Consider the following 19,000-nt stretch of genomic DNA (forward strand, 5'->3'; position numbering starts at 1 on the left):
ACACAGGTGATCATGCCCTTAGTGTATTTTTTATCTGTACATGTCATAATAAGCTGACACATTTGGAAGTGCTTGCCCGTAGTCCAAAAGCAGTCTTGGAGCTTTTTTGTACTGTTTTATTATTAACTAGGAATAGTTTTATTGATTTAATGAAAACTGTATTTCTGGGATGTCAAGAGAATGAGGCAAGCTTATAGGGTATACTGATACTCATTTACTTTTCAATGTCTAACCATTCCATTTTTGATACGCAGGAACTTCTTCAGGATGGAGAGCTACATTTCCTGCCTTTGCTGGATTCTTGGGATCATTTGAGACCCTCATCCACATTATCTTTTTGACAAGGCATATCCTTTCTTCAGGAGAGGTTTTCTCCATATAGTACGCATTGAACCTTGAACAGTGTTAAGTGGCACACCAGAAATGTAAGTTCGACATGTGTTGATCAGAGTTAAGATCAAATTTATGCCGAAAATAATTTTTTTTGTTTTTGGTCTACTACATTTGGCAAGCTATCACTGTAAAAAGAATAATGAATCTTTTACATTGGTAAGGAAAATATAAATATTGTTTTTAAACAAAAAAAATCCATCTGGGAATAGTTAGCAATTACAGTTGTAATGAGAGATCGCAGTATTACTAAACCTGAGGTAAATTTCTTTTGGTCGTCTTGGTGCTTCAGGTTTTGGAGAAGCTGACTTCATCCATACTTTGAGGGAATGGGTGCAGTTCAAGGAGAGATCTTTAAGGATATTCTCACCCATAAAGAGGAGTTTTGGAATATTGAGTTCCTGTAGCCCCCTCTACTCTATTTATCAAAGGCAAAACTGCAATATGTATCAAAATCTTCCTTATGAAGAGACAAGGTTTTTTTCCCCTATGAAGTAAATAAGTATCATCTTTAGAATGGCACCTGAACAGTCTTTGCTACAGTAATCACCTATGTAATTTTTAGCCACATAATCTCCAAAAGATGGGACAGTTTACAAAGCCAGTCTCAGATCAGCCTAAGATTTTTCCCTATGCACTTTAGGGAGAAACAGATATTAAAGGAAGTTTCAAACGAGCACTGAAATTAGAATTTATTCAATGTACTTCTTTTTTTTAAGAAAAATGAAGGGAAGTTTCCTTTTTATTTAATTAATTAATTAGTTGTTTTTCAGATAGCACTAATTTAGCATGCTGTTTCTAGCTTTCATAGTTTTTCTTCTGTATAGGTCTTGCTTACAGCCCTATTTGGGGATGCTTGCTTATACTTTTCTTAGACCACTGAAAATATTTCATTTTGTAAATGAAGGAAGGAACCATTTTCAGAACTTAGTGCTTTTTTTGCTTTTCTGCAAAGATATTATGAAGTCATGTGTTGAATGTCTCACAAGACTCCAGGAGTTGTTAAAGTGATGCTAAGACCTTTTGATAGTGGTAATGTGGTGCTTTTGCCAGACTAAATCTTGGAATTTACACAAAAAACCCCGGTGTTTTGAACCTACTAAAACAACACTTCTATATAGACAAGAGCAGACTTAATATTCTTGGTGGACCATTTCTAATACAGGAAGAACATGAAATATGCCTATTTCTGCTGTATAAGCAAGCTCTGTAAACATTAAAATCTTTCTGGTTTATGGTCTCTGCTTGGGAAAAACTAAGAGTCTGCTGCTTTTAAAGGGAGGCAAACTTGTGACAACTAGTGCTCTAAAAATAAATTGTGAGGCTTCCTGGAAGTGGTGCCAGGTTTTTTTTTTAGATAGTGGAATTAGAGGTGGATGAACTTACTTTATCCCATTCAATTACATCTCTATCAATAATTCGTCTGAAATAGATCTAATATCTCTGGGCAACTTTTCATTGACTTGTTATACCTGAGTACAAAAGGAACAAAGACCAACAATTCACTGTAAAAATAAACCTAGTCTTTCTTTGAACCTATTTAATCTGTCCAGAGTGTGTTACCTTCCCTGTTTCTGGGCCCAGCTTCACAATAATTGGGAAGTCAAATTCCCTGGATATGCACTTAATTCACCACAGTTTTTAATATTAAAATTCTCCTGTTCATTAGATGCATGGAACGTTGATTAACATGGGAAAAGCTGTGATCAGTGTGTTTCACGAAAATGTAAGAGATTTTTGTTGTAGGTGAAAAAAGAAATAATCAACAGTTTTTCTTCAGTTTATTTTAGCATGCTTGCTCTGCTAAGATTGCCTAGATTCTTATCTCTCGGCTATATCCATGTATTATATTTCAGTTGATAATAAACTGATATAGCATTGAGGATTTGCCATAAGTTCCTTAAAGAGTCTTTAAACCTCTAAATCCACATCCTTTTAGAAATTTAAGAATAGGTGTCACTCGTCTTTGGCAATAGCCCTTTGAACAAAGGAGCATGTGAATTCTTTTCTGCTTACCCACTGTGAAAACTAATTGCTGTAACCTGTGGGAAAGAGCCTAGATTAACATTGTGTGCTAAACTTTTAGGCAGAATAAAAGAAGGATGGTAACGGGATCATAGCTCGTGTTGGCTTTATGGATATGTACATGCAGAACGCTTCTGGTTTTAGGTCTTTCCCCTTTTTGTGAATTGCCTCCACTCCTGTGGAGGAACAGGGGCTGCGAAGAGGAAGAGAAGACTAATTTTGTGGGAGATAAAGCTTGCGACGATCTCTTTCTGTGAAGCTTTTTGTCCTGGAGCTGTTAGAATTTGAGCCCCTGGCTTCTGTTGTGGTCTGAACTTTGGCTACTTGCTGTATATTGGGCCTGTACCACTTGTTAAAGCAGTAGGTGAATCTTCTGGAGGAAGGGGATCATCAGGACGTATGTGTGGGGTGACACATCTAAGGTAGTCTTAACCAAGCCTTACAGGTGTCATCAAATGAAAGTCTCTGCTTCCAGCCTTTCTTTTCTCTTGTCCATATGGTGACACAGTTGAGAGAGCAGGAAAAACATCAAGCAAAAAGATAAAAGCTCTCCCCCTTTTTTATGTAGTTTTCTGTGGGCATTTGTCCCTGAGCCAGGTCACTATGAAGTCTGACAAATGCTTGTTCCATTGCTGTTTATTCAAGAGAAGTGGCAGAAGTGTATGGCTAGGAGGAGGACTGCCTCTTAGCCATCCTAATCTATGGATTCAGGATGTGATTTAATACAATAGACTCACAGCTATTCAGGCAACATATCCCATGCCCCATTTTATTCAAACACTAGATATACCTCATTGGAAAGGGCTACTGTGAAGCACAGACTAGTATTTGGGCAGATCAGTTAAGTACTGATTCCTTTTGCTCATCTATGTTGGCTTCTGTTAAGAAGTTTACTTGTATAACTATATTGACAAAGGCTTAATAGAGTATTTATGTTACGTAATGTGGTTGAGTCTCAATTAATCTGCAAAATATACATGATAGGCTTTCCCGAGGTAATTCCAATTAAGGTGAGCTACAACAGGGTTCTTCAGTAACATCACTGGTTTTTAACCTTGTGTCTGCAGATGGAGGAGGAGGACCTAAGTGAAAGAGGATTGCCACAAATTGCTTCAATCATGAATAGAGTTAGAGACTTGAAAAACAAATACAGAAATGAAGACAATATCACAGATGAACTTAACTGTACTAAAATCTCAGCTGATACAACAGGTATGTGTTGTTACTCTATTGTCACTTATGCAACTGATCTTAATGGCTTTTTTACTCTTAGTCTAGGTTAACTGAAAGGATTTAAGATTTAGCATTTCTTCAATATTAACGACTGCGAAATGCATTTCATCTCTCGTTGTTTCTTTAGTTAACTGTGTTGCTCTAATCTTGTGTGTAAAAAAAACAAAACAACCAAAATAAAAAAAAACAAACCCCAGAAAAAAACCCTCACTAGTCGTCTTACATGAAAGTTTGTAAAAAGTGTTTCCTTCTGTTTGTTTGCTGCAGTTTTAATCAATCTCCTTTGTTATTTTTGTTATTTTTCTGTCAGATAACTCTGGAACTTTTAATCAAATAATGATGACAACAAATAATCCAGAAGATTGGCTGTGTTTTTTACTTAGGCTAGAGAAAAAGGGTATTCCTCAGATGGATGTTAGCCTACTGAATAGACTCATTGGTCGTTACAGTCAAGCAGTGACTGCGTTACCTGCAGAAAAGCATAGTCAAGATGAGAGCTATGCTCGCATCCTTGTGAGATTTGCTGAGTTGAAAGCGTAAGTATAAATTTTTAATTTTCAATATAAGAACTCATCATTCAGAATTCTGAATTTGAATGATAAAAATAGTTTGGTTTTGTTAGTAGTTTCTGCAACAAATTATCATTTTGAGTAGGATGTTTTTGTATTGACTCCTTGAAACTCTGAGCAGCTTTGGCTAGTCAGTTTATCTGTTGTCTCCACAGTACTTGCATTTTTTTGTATATGCTAATAAACATGATTGTTCAGAGCTATTTGATTCAAAGATGTTAACACTTTTTTCTAGGTTCCATGTGTAAGGTACATGGGGAAATAGCAAGAGACCTTTTTTTTCACTTCAGCTCAAAAGAAGCTGCATGGGTAAAATGTGATGTAACTTTGGGTAACTGTAATCTGTGTATTAAACTGTGTATGTTGTAAGTTAGGATTAATTTCCCTGCGGACTTCTATAACTGATTTGGCTGTGAGGTAGACAATTTGCTATTATCTAATGCATCTAGTCAAACCATAGTGGTCTATCCTTGTCTAGTCTGCTTTCTCCTGTGCTAGGAAAGATGCGTCCCAGCTACATTAAATAGCTGCCTTAGGTTAGGAAGAATGTCTCAGAACATCATTCTGTACTTTCATACTTATTAAATTAGTTTTGATTGTGGCCATTTATTGCTTTATTCAATCCAAATTTGAACAGTGTCATTGTTCAGATGTTTTCAGACATAATTTGGGACAGGGTTATAATTTGACTTCTTTTGTCACTTGAAATACCGTGACAGTGAATATTTTGAAGAGCTGCATTTTAACATTGTAGCAATCCTTAACAATTAAAGTTGAGCAGGTGATCTTCCAGTGAATACAGCTAGTCTTCTTCTGTTTCTTGTGTGTCTTCCCGTTTGACTTTTTGGCAGGTGGCTTGATCTTGCAGTATAATATGGTCTACTTCTTTGTACTGTCATTTTCATGGATCTTGCTGTATCAGTGTTTACTAAAAGCATACAATGGAAGTAATCTGTTGAATCTACTGTTGAGAAACAAGCAGGAGTGAATAATGACCTGCTGTGAATCCTTAGTATCTTGAAGAGGTAAGCTGTTTTTGTGGGAGTGAGTAAAGCATATCTTCCATGAGTAAAGACCTCCTGTCTTTAAAGATACTGAGAGATGTTCTTGTTCAAAGGTTAGTTTCTTTTCCTCGGAACAGAAATTGCGTAACATAGGCTTCTAGCTCATGCTTTCCAGAATTTCTTTTCCAGAACGGTGCTTGGATGCTATTATCAAGTCATACCTGTTATCTCATTACGTACAGTAGGAGTTTAAGTTCAGAAAGATTATTTCCTACCTCCCTAATAACTTTAAAACTCTTCGACCTCTTTCCACTTGGTCTTTAAAACATGGTTTTAGAGGTGGATACTTCTTAAATGGATACTAGAACTGTGTATTGTATTGCAGAAAGCAAAACTGAAGGCACTGTCAGTAGCCTGTTAATGCTAGAATGCATGAATATTATTAACAGTTTTAGTTGTGGTGTCCCACTGAAAAGTCTTTAGTTGCTTTACTGCTACAGCCTTTAGGGACCGTCTTGGGAGAGTAGTCTATCTTGTTTCACCATTAAAATGCACTCTCCATAGCTATACTAAAATACCTTCTGCTTTGGTAACCAGCATTACTGTAGAATCTACCTAGCTCACTGGGTAGTTCAGATCTGCTCTTTTTGTCTTCTGCTTCATATTTTTAATTGGCAAATACCATCAGTCATATGTTTCCTGACTTGCTAATGAAAATGATTTTTAAAAAAAGATGAACAACCCTCTCCCAAACATCTCTTGAAAAGTGTACCCACCAAAATCTGACATAGCATCAGTCCCAATGGAATTTTGCTGTAAGTATCTCCCTAAATGGTCCCCCATCTGAAAATTACTTTCAGAGATTAGCCAGCTCTTAATAATTTATTACAGGCTAATGCTTTCTCATGCATTGTGGTGTATAATATAAAGTCAATTATTTATATGAAACTACATTTATGAACTACATGTGTAACCTCACCAAAACATTGACTGATTGGATCTGAAAAACAACAACAATGTTGCTTGTCTGTAGTTTTTGGAGACTAATGTTAAGTTAATCAGTGAGTGGTTATTTGGATCTTTTGTGTTTGGCATGTTCACTCGCTCGCAATTTTCTTGGTGTTTGAGATTTCCCTGGTGTTTCAGACTCATCTTCTCTGTTCCTGGCTGTCAGTTTGTCTAGTACTACCTATTTTGTCTCTGCTCAGCTTTAGCTTCTGTTAAAGAAAATCCTCTCATCTCATGACTTCCTAGAGTGCCGATTTATTTCTTTAGCTCTTGCAAGTAAAGTAGCACTTTGATACGTGGTTGCTCTGATGATACTGCCTTTGGTGGTAGAAGAAAGGTGCTCTTCAGTAGAGTTCTGTTTGCTGTTCTCCCAAATGTTCCACCTAACAGGAGAAGCAAGTCAGAGCATCGCAAACTTCAGAGGCAGTGACAATGGCTTGAGATTTTAGTGTCTATTGGCATTAACACCGTTTTCTTCTGATCAAAGTTGGATTATTCCATTCTTGGCACTAGACCTGTCTTGTCTTGGTACATTCTCTAGCCGGAGCCTGACTATGCCAAAACTTTTTGACCTGTTATGATACTGAGGTTGTTTGAAGAAGCCCTAAATGTACTCTGAAACAGGCAAAGATGAACAGCCAGCTGCATCTGTGATTGATTATCTGTATCACATGTTAACCATGCCAGGCCTGCTTTCATGTGATGCTTCTGGCTGTAGCACAGTGCCACCAAGTGTGTGACACTTGATGCCTGTTGCTAATGTTGGGTCTTGTTCTGCATATTGCTATCCAAGTTGTTGCTGCTTTCTACATAACTTAAATTTTAACATGCCTTTTGAAAGTGAATGTAATTCACGTGTTACAGCTTAATTTGTGTTACTCTGACTTTGCCTGCAGATGGGTTATTCTGTGCCTGTCTTATTACTTTGGATGATCAGAGCTGAGTTTATTAAACTTACTGGAGTCCAGTAACATGCCTAAACTATGATAGAGACTTTCTCATTCTTAATTCCACAGAATTCTACTGGAAATATGTTCTTTTTAGCTTTCTGTGTTGTATTTTTCTGTACTTATTTTTTAAGCCATTGTCATAAATTTTTCACCATCCCCACTTCTAAGTACTACCTTTGCTTACCTGTTGAACCAGGGTGGAATTTTGGAAGAAATTCCTTTATTTCTTGATTGTGGATTTTGCTAATAAATGTTAAAAGAACTTTTTTTTTCATACTAAAAATGGGGACGGAGTCCTTTGAAATGCGATGTTAATTTATTTCATAACGATATAGATTCGGGCCTTTTCTATCTTGACAAGTATTTACTTTAAGCTGTAGATCCTCTGGAATATTTAAATGTTGGTGTACTGTGTGCAAGCATCTCCGTTGTCCGATTTAGCAATCTATGGCTGAATGTAAAACTAAGATTAAAAATTAATAAAAGTAAAGGAACTATTAAATGTGAAGTATCTTGTCTGGACTTTGTTGCACAATCTCTACTTTTTTGAAGTATACCATGTTTGCCATTGCTGCTTCTGGTGTGTCTGCAGAAAACAGACTTAAATCCACCTTGTGCTACCAAATTTAACTGGTAAGACTGTGTTGCCTAGGAGTATGGGGGAAACAGAATGAATTCCCTACATCTTATAAGGAGTCAATGTTCCCATAGAACCCTTGATAAAGGTAGCTATTGGATAAATGCTCTTGTTGTGTCCTTGTTTTCTATAAGTATGGTGTTATAGATGTGCCAACAGAAACAACTTCCTTTAGTGACCTACATCTCTGCTAAGGGAATCTGACAATTTGGGTGCAGTTGCAGAAGCTCTTCAATGTAGAAAAGCTCATAACATCTAGTAAAATTTTGGTGTTCAGTATTGCTTTAATGTAATGGATTGGAGACTTTGTGACCATATTGCTGCAGAATATAACTAACAGTGTATATAATATTTCTTCGACTTGATTAATACGATACATTTTTCCACATTTGGTGTTTCTAAAGCAATCTCCTCCCTGTCCCCCTGCCTTGCAACCTCCTTCATATAGGAGTGGATGCATCTAGAAGAACAGAGATTTTTCTCTGGATAGTGTCAGCATGTAGCCTGGAAGGGCTACAGGTGGGTGTTCTGTACGGGTTAGTGGGTGTTCTGAGGGAAAATATATAGGTATTTTGAGGAATAATATAAGTAGTGACAAAGAATGAGTCCTTAATCTTTCTCTTCAGGTTTGAGCACATTCTGGTTTTTGGAAAGGGTCAGCTTGATATCTTTCAATTATTAGCTTTTTAAGACTCTTAGCTTATTAGTACTTCACTAATGGCACTAAGGAAGAGGAAAAACTTCAGCTATAAAGGGATTGCTTTTCCAGAATTATCTAAAGCCATCATCCAGCACATGGAACTTCATCCTTGTTACTCCGGCTCTTCACCTTGTGTAACTACTGATGTGCTGTCTTTACAGTCTTCAAGATCCAGAGGAGGCACGGGACCAATTTCATCTGGCCAGACTGAACTGCAAGAAATTTGCTTTTGTGCATGTGGCTTTTGCACAGTTTGAACTATCACAAGGTGTGTAGAAAAACTTGTTTGGTGTTGCTGTTCTGTGTTGTTTTAGGTTTTGTTGTTCTAAACTTCTGCTCTGTTACATAATTTGCGAGGAAACTGATAGCTGTTAAATCAGAAAAAGAAAAATCTGGATTTTCTTTTTTGATTGAAATTTAACAGGAAAGTGTGTTCATCTTTAATGAAAAAATGCACACAGTTCTTAATAGTTTTTTCTTTTTTTAGAAATAACTTTCAAACAAGATGAAAATTGGCAGTGATTTCTTTGTTCTTTTTAGCTTAGGTCTTACAGTGGAAGGTATGAATAAGGCTCTTGCTGCGTTGAAAAACGATGCTCAAATTTGGGTGGTAATTTCCCTCTAGATACCTTCAGCTTGCTTGTGGAAGAAATTCTGGCTCCTTCCAAAAAGCAACTGCAGATTCTTTGTGTGTGGTGGGTTTTTTTTTTAACTAAACCAAAATATGCTGTAAATGTGTAATTTGATCCAATTAAGTTTTCCCCTCTGCCACTCAGGCTCTTAAGTAGTTAGCAATTGGATTTTAATTGATTCTTCTGTTTCCTGTTCCATTGTTGAACATTCATGTTGGGACAGTGGAGATGGTTAATATCTTCTGTTGCTTCATAAATGGCATGGACTGACTTTTTTGACAGTATCATAGATGCCATGTTCCAGTCAGTTGGGGCAGGGGGGGGTCATCAGTATTCAAAATAGAATGGTAATCTTTGTCATATGGTGCCATACGGCAGTGTTTTAGGCAAGCCATTCTAATATGAGTGTGATAATGTCTTTTAAAAATTCTGGTTCCCTTCTTTAAGGGATGCCTGAACTATCCGTTCCTGGTAGGGATAGTTGCACTGACAGCAATCTTTCTAAATTAATATATCCTGTTCCTTGGTGTACTGGGTCTGGCATGGGTTGGGTTAATTTTCTTAGCAGCTCATATGATGCTGTGTTTTAGATCTGTGACTATAACAGTGTTGGTAACACACCAGTGTTTTAGCTGTTGCTGAACAGTGCTTGTGCATTGTCAAGGATTTCTGTTTCTTGCTTGGCCTCTCCTCTGCCCAAAGGCTGGGGATGGGCAAGAGGTTGGGAGGGGACGCAGCTGGGACAGCTGACTCGGATTGACCAAAGGGATATTCCATGCCATAAAGCATCATGCTCAGCAATAAAAAACTGGACGACAGTCTTTCCACAGTAGCAGTTGCTTGGAGACTGGCTGGGCTTCGGTCTGCTGGTAGGAAGTGATGAATGATTGCCTTCGCATCACTTCGTGGTTTTTTTCCCTTTTTCCTTCACGTATTAAACTCTCTGAGTTTTTTCTTGTTTTCGCTCTTCCAGTTCTCTAGACTGTTCTAGACTGTGTAAATCATGCTCTAATATATCTAGAACAATAGGTCCTCAATACTTTGGGCCAGTAGTCCACAAAGTTCACCTTGGCTTATGTCAGTTCTTTCCTATTGTGTGTAGGGGAAGTGGCCCTGGTACTTGGTAGCAGCGTTGTGCTGCCTACCCAAAAATGTTTAGCGAATACTGTATACTTACCAGAAAAGATAATAAACCAGTAATACTTCAATAATAAAGATATTGTCATAGAAGTGTAATCAAGAAAACCTATTGTGTAATTTAAGTAAAGTGTAGAAATGTTACTAGTGGTTACCAATGACTAAATTCATCCTTCTATCACAATCACTTGTGAATTTAATTACTGCGTAGCTATGGGATGTGTTAATGCAATAGTTTCTTTTACTTTGACAGCAAATAGTCAACCTGAAATGAAATCCTAATCTGAAAGGAATAAGCCACTTATAATTGGCTTTATTTTATCTCCAGTGTGCTCTCTGATTTGTATCTGTTACCCTTGAGCTGGTCTATTTGAGATTTGGTAATGTGTGGAGCTATAGTGTCCCTGCTGTGCGCTTCAAAGAAGATTAATGTAACATGTGAGTTGTATATTGTTATTTTAAAAGTGCTGTTAACTTTTTCACTGAGTGTGTCCCGCTTAAGCCAGAGGGAAAGGAGAAGGGTAGTGCTTTGTTACCTCCTCATCCTGGTCATTTCAGCAGTGCTTTGGCACACCTGCCAATTATTTCTGGATTAATCTGTGTTTCCCTCTGTATTAAGAAGCAAATGTTAATTATACATTCATTTCCCTGTCTTGAGCAAAATTGTGAGCTAAAGCTGAAGTCAAAATTCTGAAATTATGGTTGGCAAATTGATACTGTTTTTTTTATAAACTGAATATTCATGCCTGAAAATGGAGTGACACAATAAAGGTGGCATTCTGGTTTGTTTTTATTTAAATGCCGAATACAACTTCATTTAAATAGGTCAGATGAGGAGCTGTCTCTTCCTTACTTTTGGTGTGCTTTGGGTAGAGTGCTTGAAGCAAGATTTGCTGTGAATTTGCTGTGAATTGCTTGGAACTCATGACCATAAATAAAACTCTGCTTTTGGCTATATAAAATGTTATGCCTAGGTGGATCATTCAGGCTTTTTGTATGTGATGAAGTGGACTCATTGAAACTCACAGATACTTCTGGCTTTACTTTTGTGCCTTGGTTCTTCATCTGTTAAGGGGGATGGAGCAGTTCATTTTTTACTTAGGTGTTTTGGTATCATGTTATTTCTTATTCAGTGAGGCAAATAATACTAGGAGGAATTACTTTTCATTTTGAGTAGCAGGTCTTGTTGAAGCAATGTGTGGTTACTCAATATAGCCAAAGATAGAATGCTGGTTAAGGATTCTTAAAAAGAAATACTAAGCCTATCCATTTGCTAAGGATTTGGGAGAAAAATAGTATTTGATTATAGGTTAAAAACCAAGTCATAACAAATATGCACAAAATAGCTTTAAATGAAATCATAGCCAATCTTATTTTGGCGTTTCCTTGCTTCAGTGTCCAACATCACTCATTTAATATTCTTAAAATAGGTTATTTAAGCGTAAGTTCCTAATATATACACCCCACTCCCCCCCAGTCTGAACTGCAGGCAACATTGACATCTAACTTCAGTTCTCAGTGGATTTTTGAGTGCTGGAGACATCATGGAGCTCTGAAATATACTATTATATAGTATAAGAAATAATTATAAATGTATGTGGCACCCGTAAAAACAAAGTGGTTTACATTTTGCTGCTTTGGAACTGAGGAAGAAGGGCATTTGGGACTTCAAGGGCATTAACAGCTGTAACAAAACATTGCATCATTTTGCCCTGATGCTCTCTAAACCAAGGAGAAGATTTTGGTTGTGGTGCACTTCTTTCCTTATTTGACTCTTACGGGTTTTTTAATAGCTGTATGTGTACATGCTTATATAGGTAAACTGATTGCTTTCAATACATTTTGTTAAAACACCTCCTCTTCCCCCCAGTTCTCTTCAATCTCTGTTTATGGCATTTAGTAATGTGTAAAACTAACGAAACAATATCCTTCCCTTTCACTCCTCTCTTCTTAACTGTAGTGCTTTCTGGAGTAGTGATGTTTGATTTAACAACAGCTGCTTTTAACTTTGATTTCTATTAAGTGCATTAAAGATGTTTTATAATGCATATGTAATAAGGTTTGTATCTGGTCAGATCTAAATGAAAGTCTATGAAGGTCGTTTTTCCTTGCTGATACTGCAGAAAAAAATGGATTTTAGAAGTTGTGTGGTATTTCCTTATGGTTCCTATAACATTAAACAAATACTGAGAATGCAGTTTTGTGAGTTCATAAAGCATATTTTGTGACTTGGTATTCAACTTCATGTGAAAAATTGACTTACATGATTCACTTGTAACTAGTTCCAGGCAGTATCCTTAAAGTGGATATCTAAGGGGGGAAGTGCCTAATGAACAATGGCTTCAGAGAATGATGCAAAGTAAATATAAGACAGCATGAATTTAATCACATCTTAAAAAAAAGACCACGTTGCCCCAGTGTAATTGTTTTCCTTTTCCTTGATTTCTAAGTCTGTGTTCCTTACTACTTAGGAAATGTGAAGAAGTGTAAGCAGCTCCTTCAGAAAGCTGTGGAGTGCTCTGCTGTTCCACTAGAAATGTTGGAAACTGCTCTACAAAACTTTCATTCACAAAAAAAGCAATTGCTTTCAGATGAGGAGAAGGAGAACTTAGCAGGTAATTGTAATTTCTTAAAATGTTGGTTGAGTTTATGCATGTTGTCATTCTAGGTTGAAAAAAATCTTTCTAATGTTTGTCCCTTGTAGATACGAAGTCGTAATCTGCTATTGTCCAATAAACAGTCATATTTATCTATATTATCAATCTTATTCCCTCAATATTCGGTTCCATCTTCAATGCAGTGACTGTAGTTTGCAGGAGCCATAGGATGGTAGATTCTCTAATTCTGTAGAGAGTGTTCCTCTGACTGTCATTAGGTATTTGTACTTAATAAATAGAGACTTACAGCTGAAAGTGTGAAATAAGAGCTACTAGTGGTAGAGAAGAATTAGAACTGAAACATACAGATTAAACTATACAGATATCTTAATTTGAGGTGTATCTTGTGACAGGCTGGTGAAGTCTGGCAGTTGTTTCAGTGAAGTCAAATCTAGGAAAAATAACCTGTTTCAACTTTATATTTTTACAAATGGACAAACCCCATGTATTTATTAGTACAAAATTGAAGTGCATGGCTGTATCATAAAACATAACTGATACTGGTTGCTGGGTATATAACTTCAATAAGGGAAGAGTTACCTCATGAAGTTTTGAAGAGATAAACTTGTTTGGAGTCGAATTGAGCAAAAAAACATGGTTTGACTTAAATAACGAAGTGCATGTAACTAACTCTTCCGAGAGTAGTGTCGAACACCTCCATATTTTTGTTTTGTATAAGGACAGAATTCGTGCAAAATAGGTCTGACTTCATTTCCTTAGGGTTATGTCTTCAGAAATGTAGTTTGAGATTTGGCTGGCTCCTGTTGAATGAGCCTTTGTGTGAAACACTAGCTGGGGGGGGAAAAAACCCCAAACATTTGGCAACACTTGCAATAATATTAAGTTATGGTATTAATTTTTTAATAAACTTTATTTTTGGTCCTATTCTGCTTATCACTAATCGGAATAGACATCGTAAGTGTCACAGCTGATGTACTGTGCCACAGAAGAATATCCTGTGGAATATCCTTCTTGGATTGTACAATTTTTATTCGGTATGATTGGATTTACCTGCTGCAAAGCTCAGGGAATAGCTATGAGAGAATACATGGCAAAAGCCTGTCAGCCATTTAGGGAGCAGTGAACTTTGGGGGAAGAGTAGGCTCATCTAGTTTTTCATTTATGTGAACTTCTAACATTAGGTATTTGAAAAATGCTAAGTATTAATTCAGCTATTTAAAGAGAAAAGTTTAAAAGGCAAATAACACTAGACTTGAAATATCTCAAACTGGGGGATGTGTGTGGCCTAAATCAGTGAATTTGGCTTTAAGTGAATTTGTATGGTCCTTCTGGAGCAATAGAGACTGTTTTAATGTATAGGCATTTAAGTCTTGTCTGTTTCGTATTTCCATTTAAGGAGCTGCTTTTGAAAGCTTTTTATTTGAAAACAGGAACACTGTATATGTAAATTCATTTCTTCACAGCTTCAAAAGATTGTTCAGAAAGATTTTGACGAGAGTTATACGCAGTTATAGTGTAGTGATGCAAATATAAACTGCAGCAAGTCTAGAAGCCTTTGGTTTAATTCCTTTTTCCCCTCTTTCATTATGAAAGAACATTTTTTTTCTTTTGAAACAAATACAATCTGCAGTATTATCTGAATAATTCTAACTAATTTACCTACAGGATCAAGTACACAAGAGTCTGGGCTTCAGAGCATAGTTGGAAATTACAGAAGCATAAAAAGGAATGATTCTGGTGAAAATTCTTCTACTGTTACCAGACTTTTGCTTGGGTAATGGCTTATTTTATTTCTTATTTGATTTATTAAAATCATTTAAACCAAAACCAAACACTACAGTGTTGTGTGGTTTTTTTTTTTCCCTTGCCTTCAGGGAGGAGAAGTCACAGGAACTTGATGCTCTAGTTAATTACCACAATCCATTAAGACCGCTAAACAAATCTAACCAGGTAGAACATGTAACATTTTGCTTCAAAATCTTAAACTTTTCATTCTGCTTTACACATCTGATAACTTTCAGTTTGCTCTTAGGCCTGCCCCTTTGGGAGGGTTCCTGTTAAACTAGTAACTGATGCTGGTGATGATGTGAAGACGATGGATGTCCCACTTACAGCTAGTCTTATGAAGAGGTATGGTTATTGGGTTCACTACAGCACAACAGATTTTAATAATCCTTTTCAACAGTGTTTTTATTGGATAGTGGAAATGTCAGATGTTAAAAATGTTAAAATTGATCTAAAGATTATTGACAAATAGTCATTATAATTGCAATAGATATTGTAAAAACGTACCTCCTGTCTTACTATTCAGATTCTTTGTATGAGAGCGTGCAAAGATCAATTTGTTGTTCTGGCTAATTAGTAGGCTCAAAAGAAATGGAGACTAAGGCAAAAATAAATTTTGTTCAAAATAACTTTACATTTGTGTATTCCAGTTTCTAAAATTAGATATAAGGCAGTCTTGTAACTTCGAAAAGATTTTTGAATTCTCATTTTTAACATAATCCATATGATAATGATTATATTAAGAAAGTGGTTATGCTCATTTTATTGTGAATAACTGTTTAGCAGTGGAAGAATCTGCCAACTAAAATAGTACTTTGCTACATGTTACCTGACGGTAGTGTAGCTTGAAAGTAAACAGAGGAGAAAGCTCCCTCCACACCACCCCCAGTCAAGCCTGTTATGTTAACTTTCTTCCTCTTATTGCTGTGTGATTAAATTCATGCAGAAGTGGGAACTTTCGGGAGAAATATGTAACCAAAGAGTAAAAACTGCATATTTAGCCTCTCAAAAGTTAGTTAAAGCCCAATATTCTGAATCTGTGAAAGCAGTGGGATAAGGTATTTCCCATAATATTATTGTTCTGTAAGTATTTCAAAATTTACTTTGGAACACACTATTGGGGTTTATGATCTTAGCCGTAGCTTATTACTCTTCTCTATGGAAGACAACTAATTAAATCATCTGTCATTTCATAGGATGATGGTAGCATTGTTACAGATTTTTTGTATTGTTTCTCACTTGGCTGTCAGAGTGGACCTGCTTTTCTGGATATTTGAAACTTGTAGCCAAAAATCTTCACACAACTGCCTTTTTCATCTGGTTCACAAAAGGCAATCATTACATTATATGTTGGCATGTGATGTAATTAACAATGTTATTTCAATAGGCAAATATCCAGCTCCAAATGTACAACCTTCATTGCACCTTTTCCACCATCAGAACCAAAATCTAGTGGGGGTGATTCATATGACCTGGGAGACTTACAGGTAACTTAAATCTTTTTAAAATAGATATGAGGAACTCTACCTGGCTCTCCTATGGTATTAGAAAGGAAAATAACAACACTTTTTTCAATTCAAGAGAGAAATAAGGTAGAATTTTCCCTTATGTTAAGTAATCAGTTGTGGATAGAAACGTTCATTGTGGCTTTTAAATTTGAAAATTGTTATGCATAATCAGGCATTAAGAAAGAGCTTTCTCTAACAATACATCTGATGGGAGAAATGAGGGGGGTGTTAAAAATCTGTCATGTGATTTATGAAGAGGGGATAAACAGATTTTATCTTGACTACAGGAGCACTTTCAGCTCTAGTCATGAGTTTTATCATGGGAGGTACTCTATTCAACGAAGTCCATTTAATTGAGTTCATTAAGTGCTCTGTGGAGCTGTCAATTATGGCTTTTGACAGAGATTAGTTTCGAGCTATGCCTTGCATTTTCATGTCCTGTGTCCCCATCCCCCGAAACAAAATTCGAGAGTAGAAAGCATTTAGGTCTTTGTTATAGAATCTGTATGATGGAAGTTCAGAATGTTGATGGATTTAAAAATAGTATCAGTAATGCTCGTCTGTGTACCCTGCACTGTTTTCTGAAGTGTATTTGCTTTGTGGTGCGTCAGTCATTAATTATCGTAAGAAAGTGTCTTTTGGAGAGTATGCTTGGGATCTCCTTTGATTCTTTTTAAGATGCTTTTTGTTTTCTTTAGTACTTACAAGAAAATTCTTTACAGTTGCAGATGTTGGATGAGAACAGGTTAGAAATGGCTACCAATTCAACTGTAACTCTCAAAACCAAAATGGATACAAGTCTTGCAATGAAAAGAGAAGGTAACTATTAATATGTGATGTTTTAGTAGTTTGAAATAAAATAAGCATTGAAAATTTGCTGTTCTGCATTTTAAAAAAATATATTGCTAAATAAAAATATTCTTCAAAAAGTGAAAAAGTTGGTCTGTGTGGAATTGAGGAGCATTTAATTAAAATTGGCTTTTGAGTGGTACCTGTGAAAGTAGTAAAAAAAAAAAAGCAACCCCCAAACCAACAAACCAACAAAACCAAAACAACAACAACAAAACCCAAACAAAGCAAAACAAAAAACCCCAAAAAATCCGCACTGCAACACTATCCAAAAGTGTGGAGCGCTGGGCTTGAAGTAAAATGCCAATGTTTGCTGCTAATTCATTATGTCCTTAGCTCTTACAATACACATAACATAAATAGGCATTGAAATAGCAACAGTGCAAGGTTTCAGACTAAGACTTGCCAGCCTGAGCGTAGAAAAATGTTGCCAGAGTATCAGATAACAGTGCTAGTTTATACCAAAGAAAAGGTGGATGTTGGCTGAGAGAAATTCAAACTAAGGATTATAATGTTCTTGAGGGGTAGTCTGTTTAGATTTTTTTGAGACAGACTCATATTATAGTAGTTTGCTTCTCCTGTGACTTTACTTGTATATGCTCCTAGCTTACCCTATAGATGCCATAGCTCTAATTTCTTTTGTTCAAGTTTAATCCGTGATTGTTTTGGCTGCAGTAAGCCTAAAAAGGTGAGACCACGACACTGTCTTTCACTTGAAAAAAGTGCAAAGCTCCCACAATTCTCTCTGAATACAGAACATCCGCGTCATCTCTTGCTTTCAGCACTCTGCTGTCTATCCTGTTTACCTGTTAGTACATGAAACACTAGGTAGCTTTTTCTGCTGCCGTTTATGTATCAGAGACTATTTCTTATATTAGGATTGTTCACATATCTGAGTTATTTGCTTCTGCTTTGGTCAGGCTTCTCTTGTCTTTTTCTTGGTTTCATCTGTTAAGTGTCTGTTGTCTTTGGTCAGCTTCACTGCCCCATGCACATTTACTTCAAAATGGTAAATTTATGTCACTCTGGGCATTTCTTAACTTGTTGTAATATAGTGTTTTCCGCGCCTGAGTTTTACAACAGCATATGCATGCATCTTAATCTTTGGGCAAAGTATAAAATAAATAAGATTCTTTAATGTCATAGTTATTTTCTTATGAGGTTTCCCAAAAGTATGAAACACTTTGTCAAAAAGCAAATTGTTTGCCCCCTTTTTTCTGATGTCCTGTAAAAAAAACCTGAATTATTTTCACCATTCTTTCCATATACTCAGTGTAATCTAATTTATGAACTTGTACCGCAGGGATCCTTTGTTCGTGTGAATGACACTTGTGCTAAATAAATGTGTACTCTTTAGAGGCTTATTAAATTTCAGTGTCAATCAAATGCACTGTTACACTTTTGATTACTGTAAATGCTCTTGCTTTAAACATGGTGTTTCAGCCTTAACTGTATTGTTCATTGTGCTCCTTGATTATCGGTAAAGATGGCACATGATGATGCTTCTGTCTAATTTTTAAAAATTTTATTTTTTAAAGAAATCCAAGTTTTGCTGTCATTTGAATGGCTGAGATTCTTATTGCATTATTAGCATACTTTTGGGGAATGATTTTTACCTTATTTTAGGAACAAACGTTTTTGGTGTATTCCAGAAATAACCTAAGCTCTACTTAAGCATTTATCTAATGCATGGAATTTGACTACTGTGTGAAGTCACCTCATGACATAGAAATAGGGGTGGCGTGAGACCACCTTACATTGTGGTCTTTCTGGGAAATGTTATAAAAAACTCAGGTTTATAGCAAGTGTTTCAGGGCTGGTAAAATTTAGAAGGTTACTACTAATGACTTAGCACCAACACTGTGGAATATGGAATACGTGTAGTAATCTTTTACAGTTGCTTGCTACTTCTGTGTTTCATCAGAAATCTAGTTCCCTAGATGACTTTCTGATTT

The 19,000-nt window shown here is 36.3% G+C and overlaps 1 protein-coding gene across 1 annotated transcript in view; it reads left to right on the plus strand.

Annotated features, from left to right (window-relative positions):
• Positions 1-253: 253 nt before the first annotated feature.
• The window catches only part of TTK (TTK protein kinase), a gene marked incomplete at its 3' end in the record, with an annotated part of 22,991 nt that continues 4,244 nt past the window's right edge, over positions 254-19,000 (plus strand). The window contains exons 1-10 of the mRNA XM_009587361.1: positions 254-425; positions 3,483-3,627; positions 3,959-4,184; positions 8,678-8,784; positions 12,757-12,900; positions 14,569-14,677; positions 14,778-14,853; positions 14,936-15,033; positions 16,076-16,175; positions 16,895-17,015. Coding sequence (XP_009585656.1) covers positions 3,483-3,627; positions 3,959-4,184; positions 8,678-8,784; positions 12,757-12,900; positions 14,569-14,677; positions 14,778-14,853; positions 14,936-15,033; positions 16,076-16,175; positions 16,895-17,015 — 1,126 coding nt within the window. The remainder of the gene's footprint in view (positions 426-3,482; positions 3,628-3,958; positions 4,185-8,677; positions 8,785-12,756; positions 12,901-14,568; positions 14,678-14,777; positions 14,854-14,935; positions 15,034-16,075; positions 16,176-16,894; positions 17,016-19,000) is intronic.

Source organism: Fulmarus glacialis, unplaced genomic scaffold (genome assembly GCF_000690835.1).
Source record: "Fulmarus glacialis isolate BGI_N327 unplaced genomic scaffold, ASM69083v1 scaffold3911, whole genome shotgun sequence".
Taxonomy (NCBI): Eukaryota; Metazoa; Chordata; class Aves; order Procellariiformes; family Procellariidae; genus Fulmarus; species Fulmarus glacialis.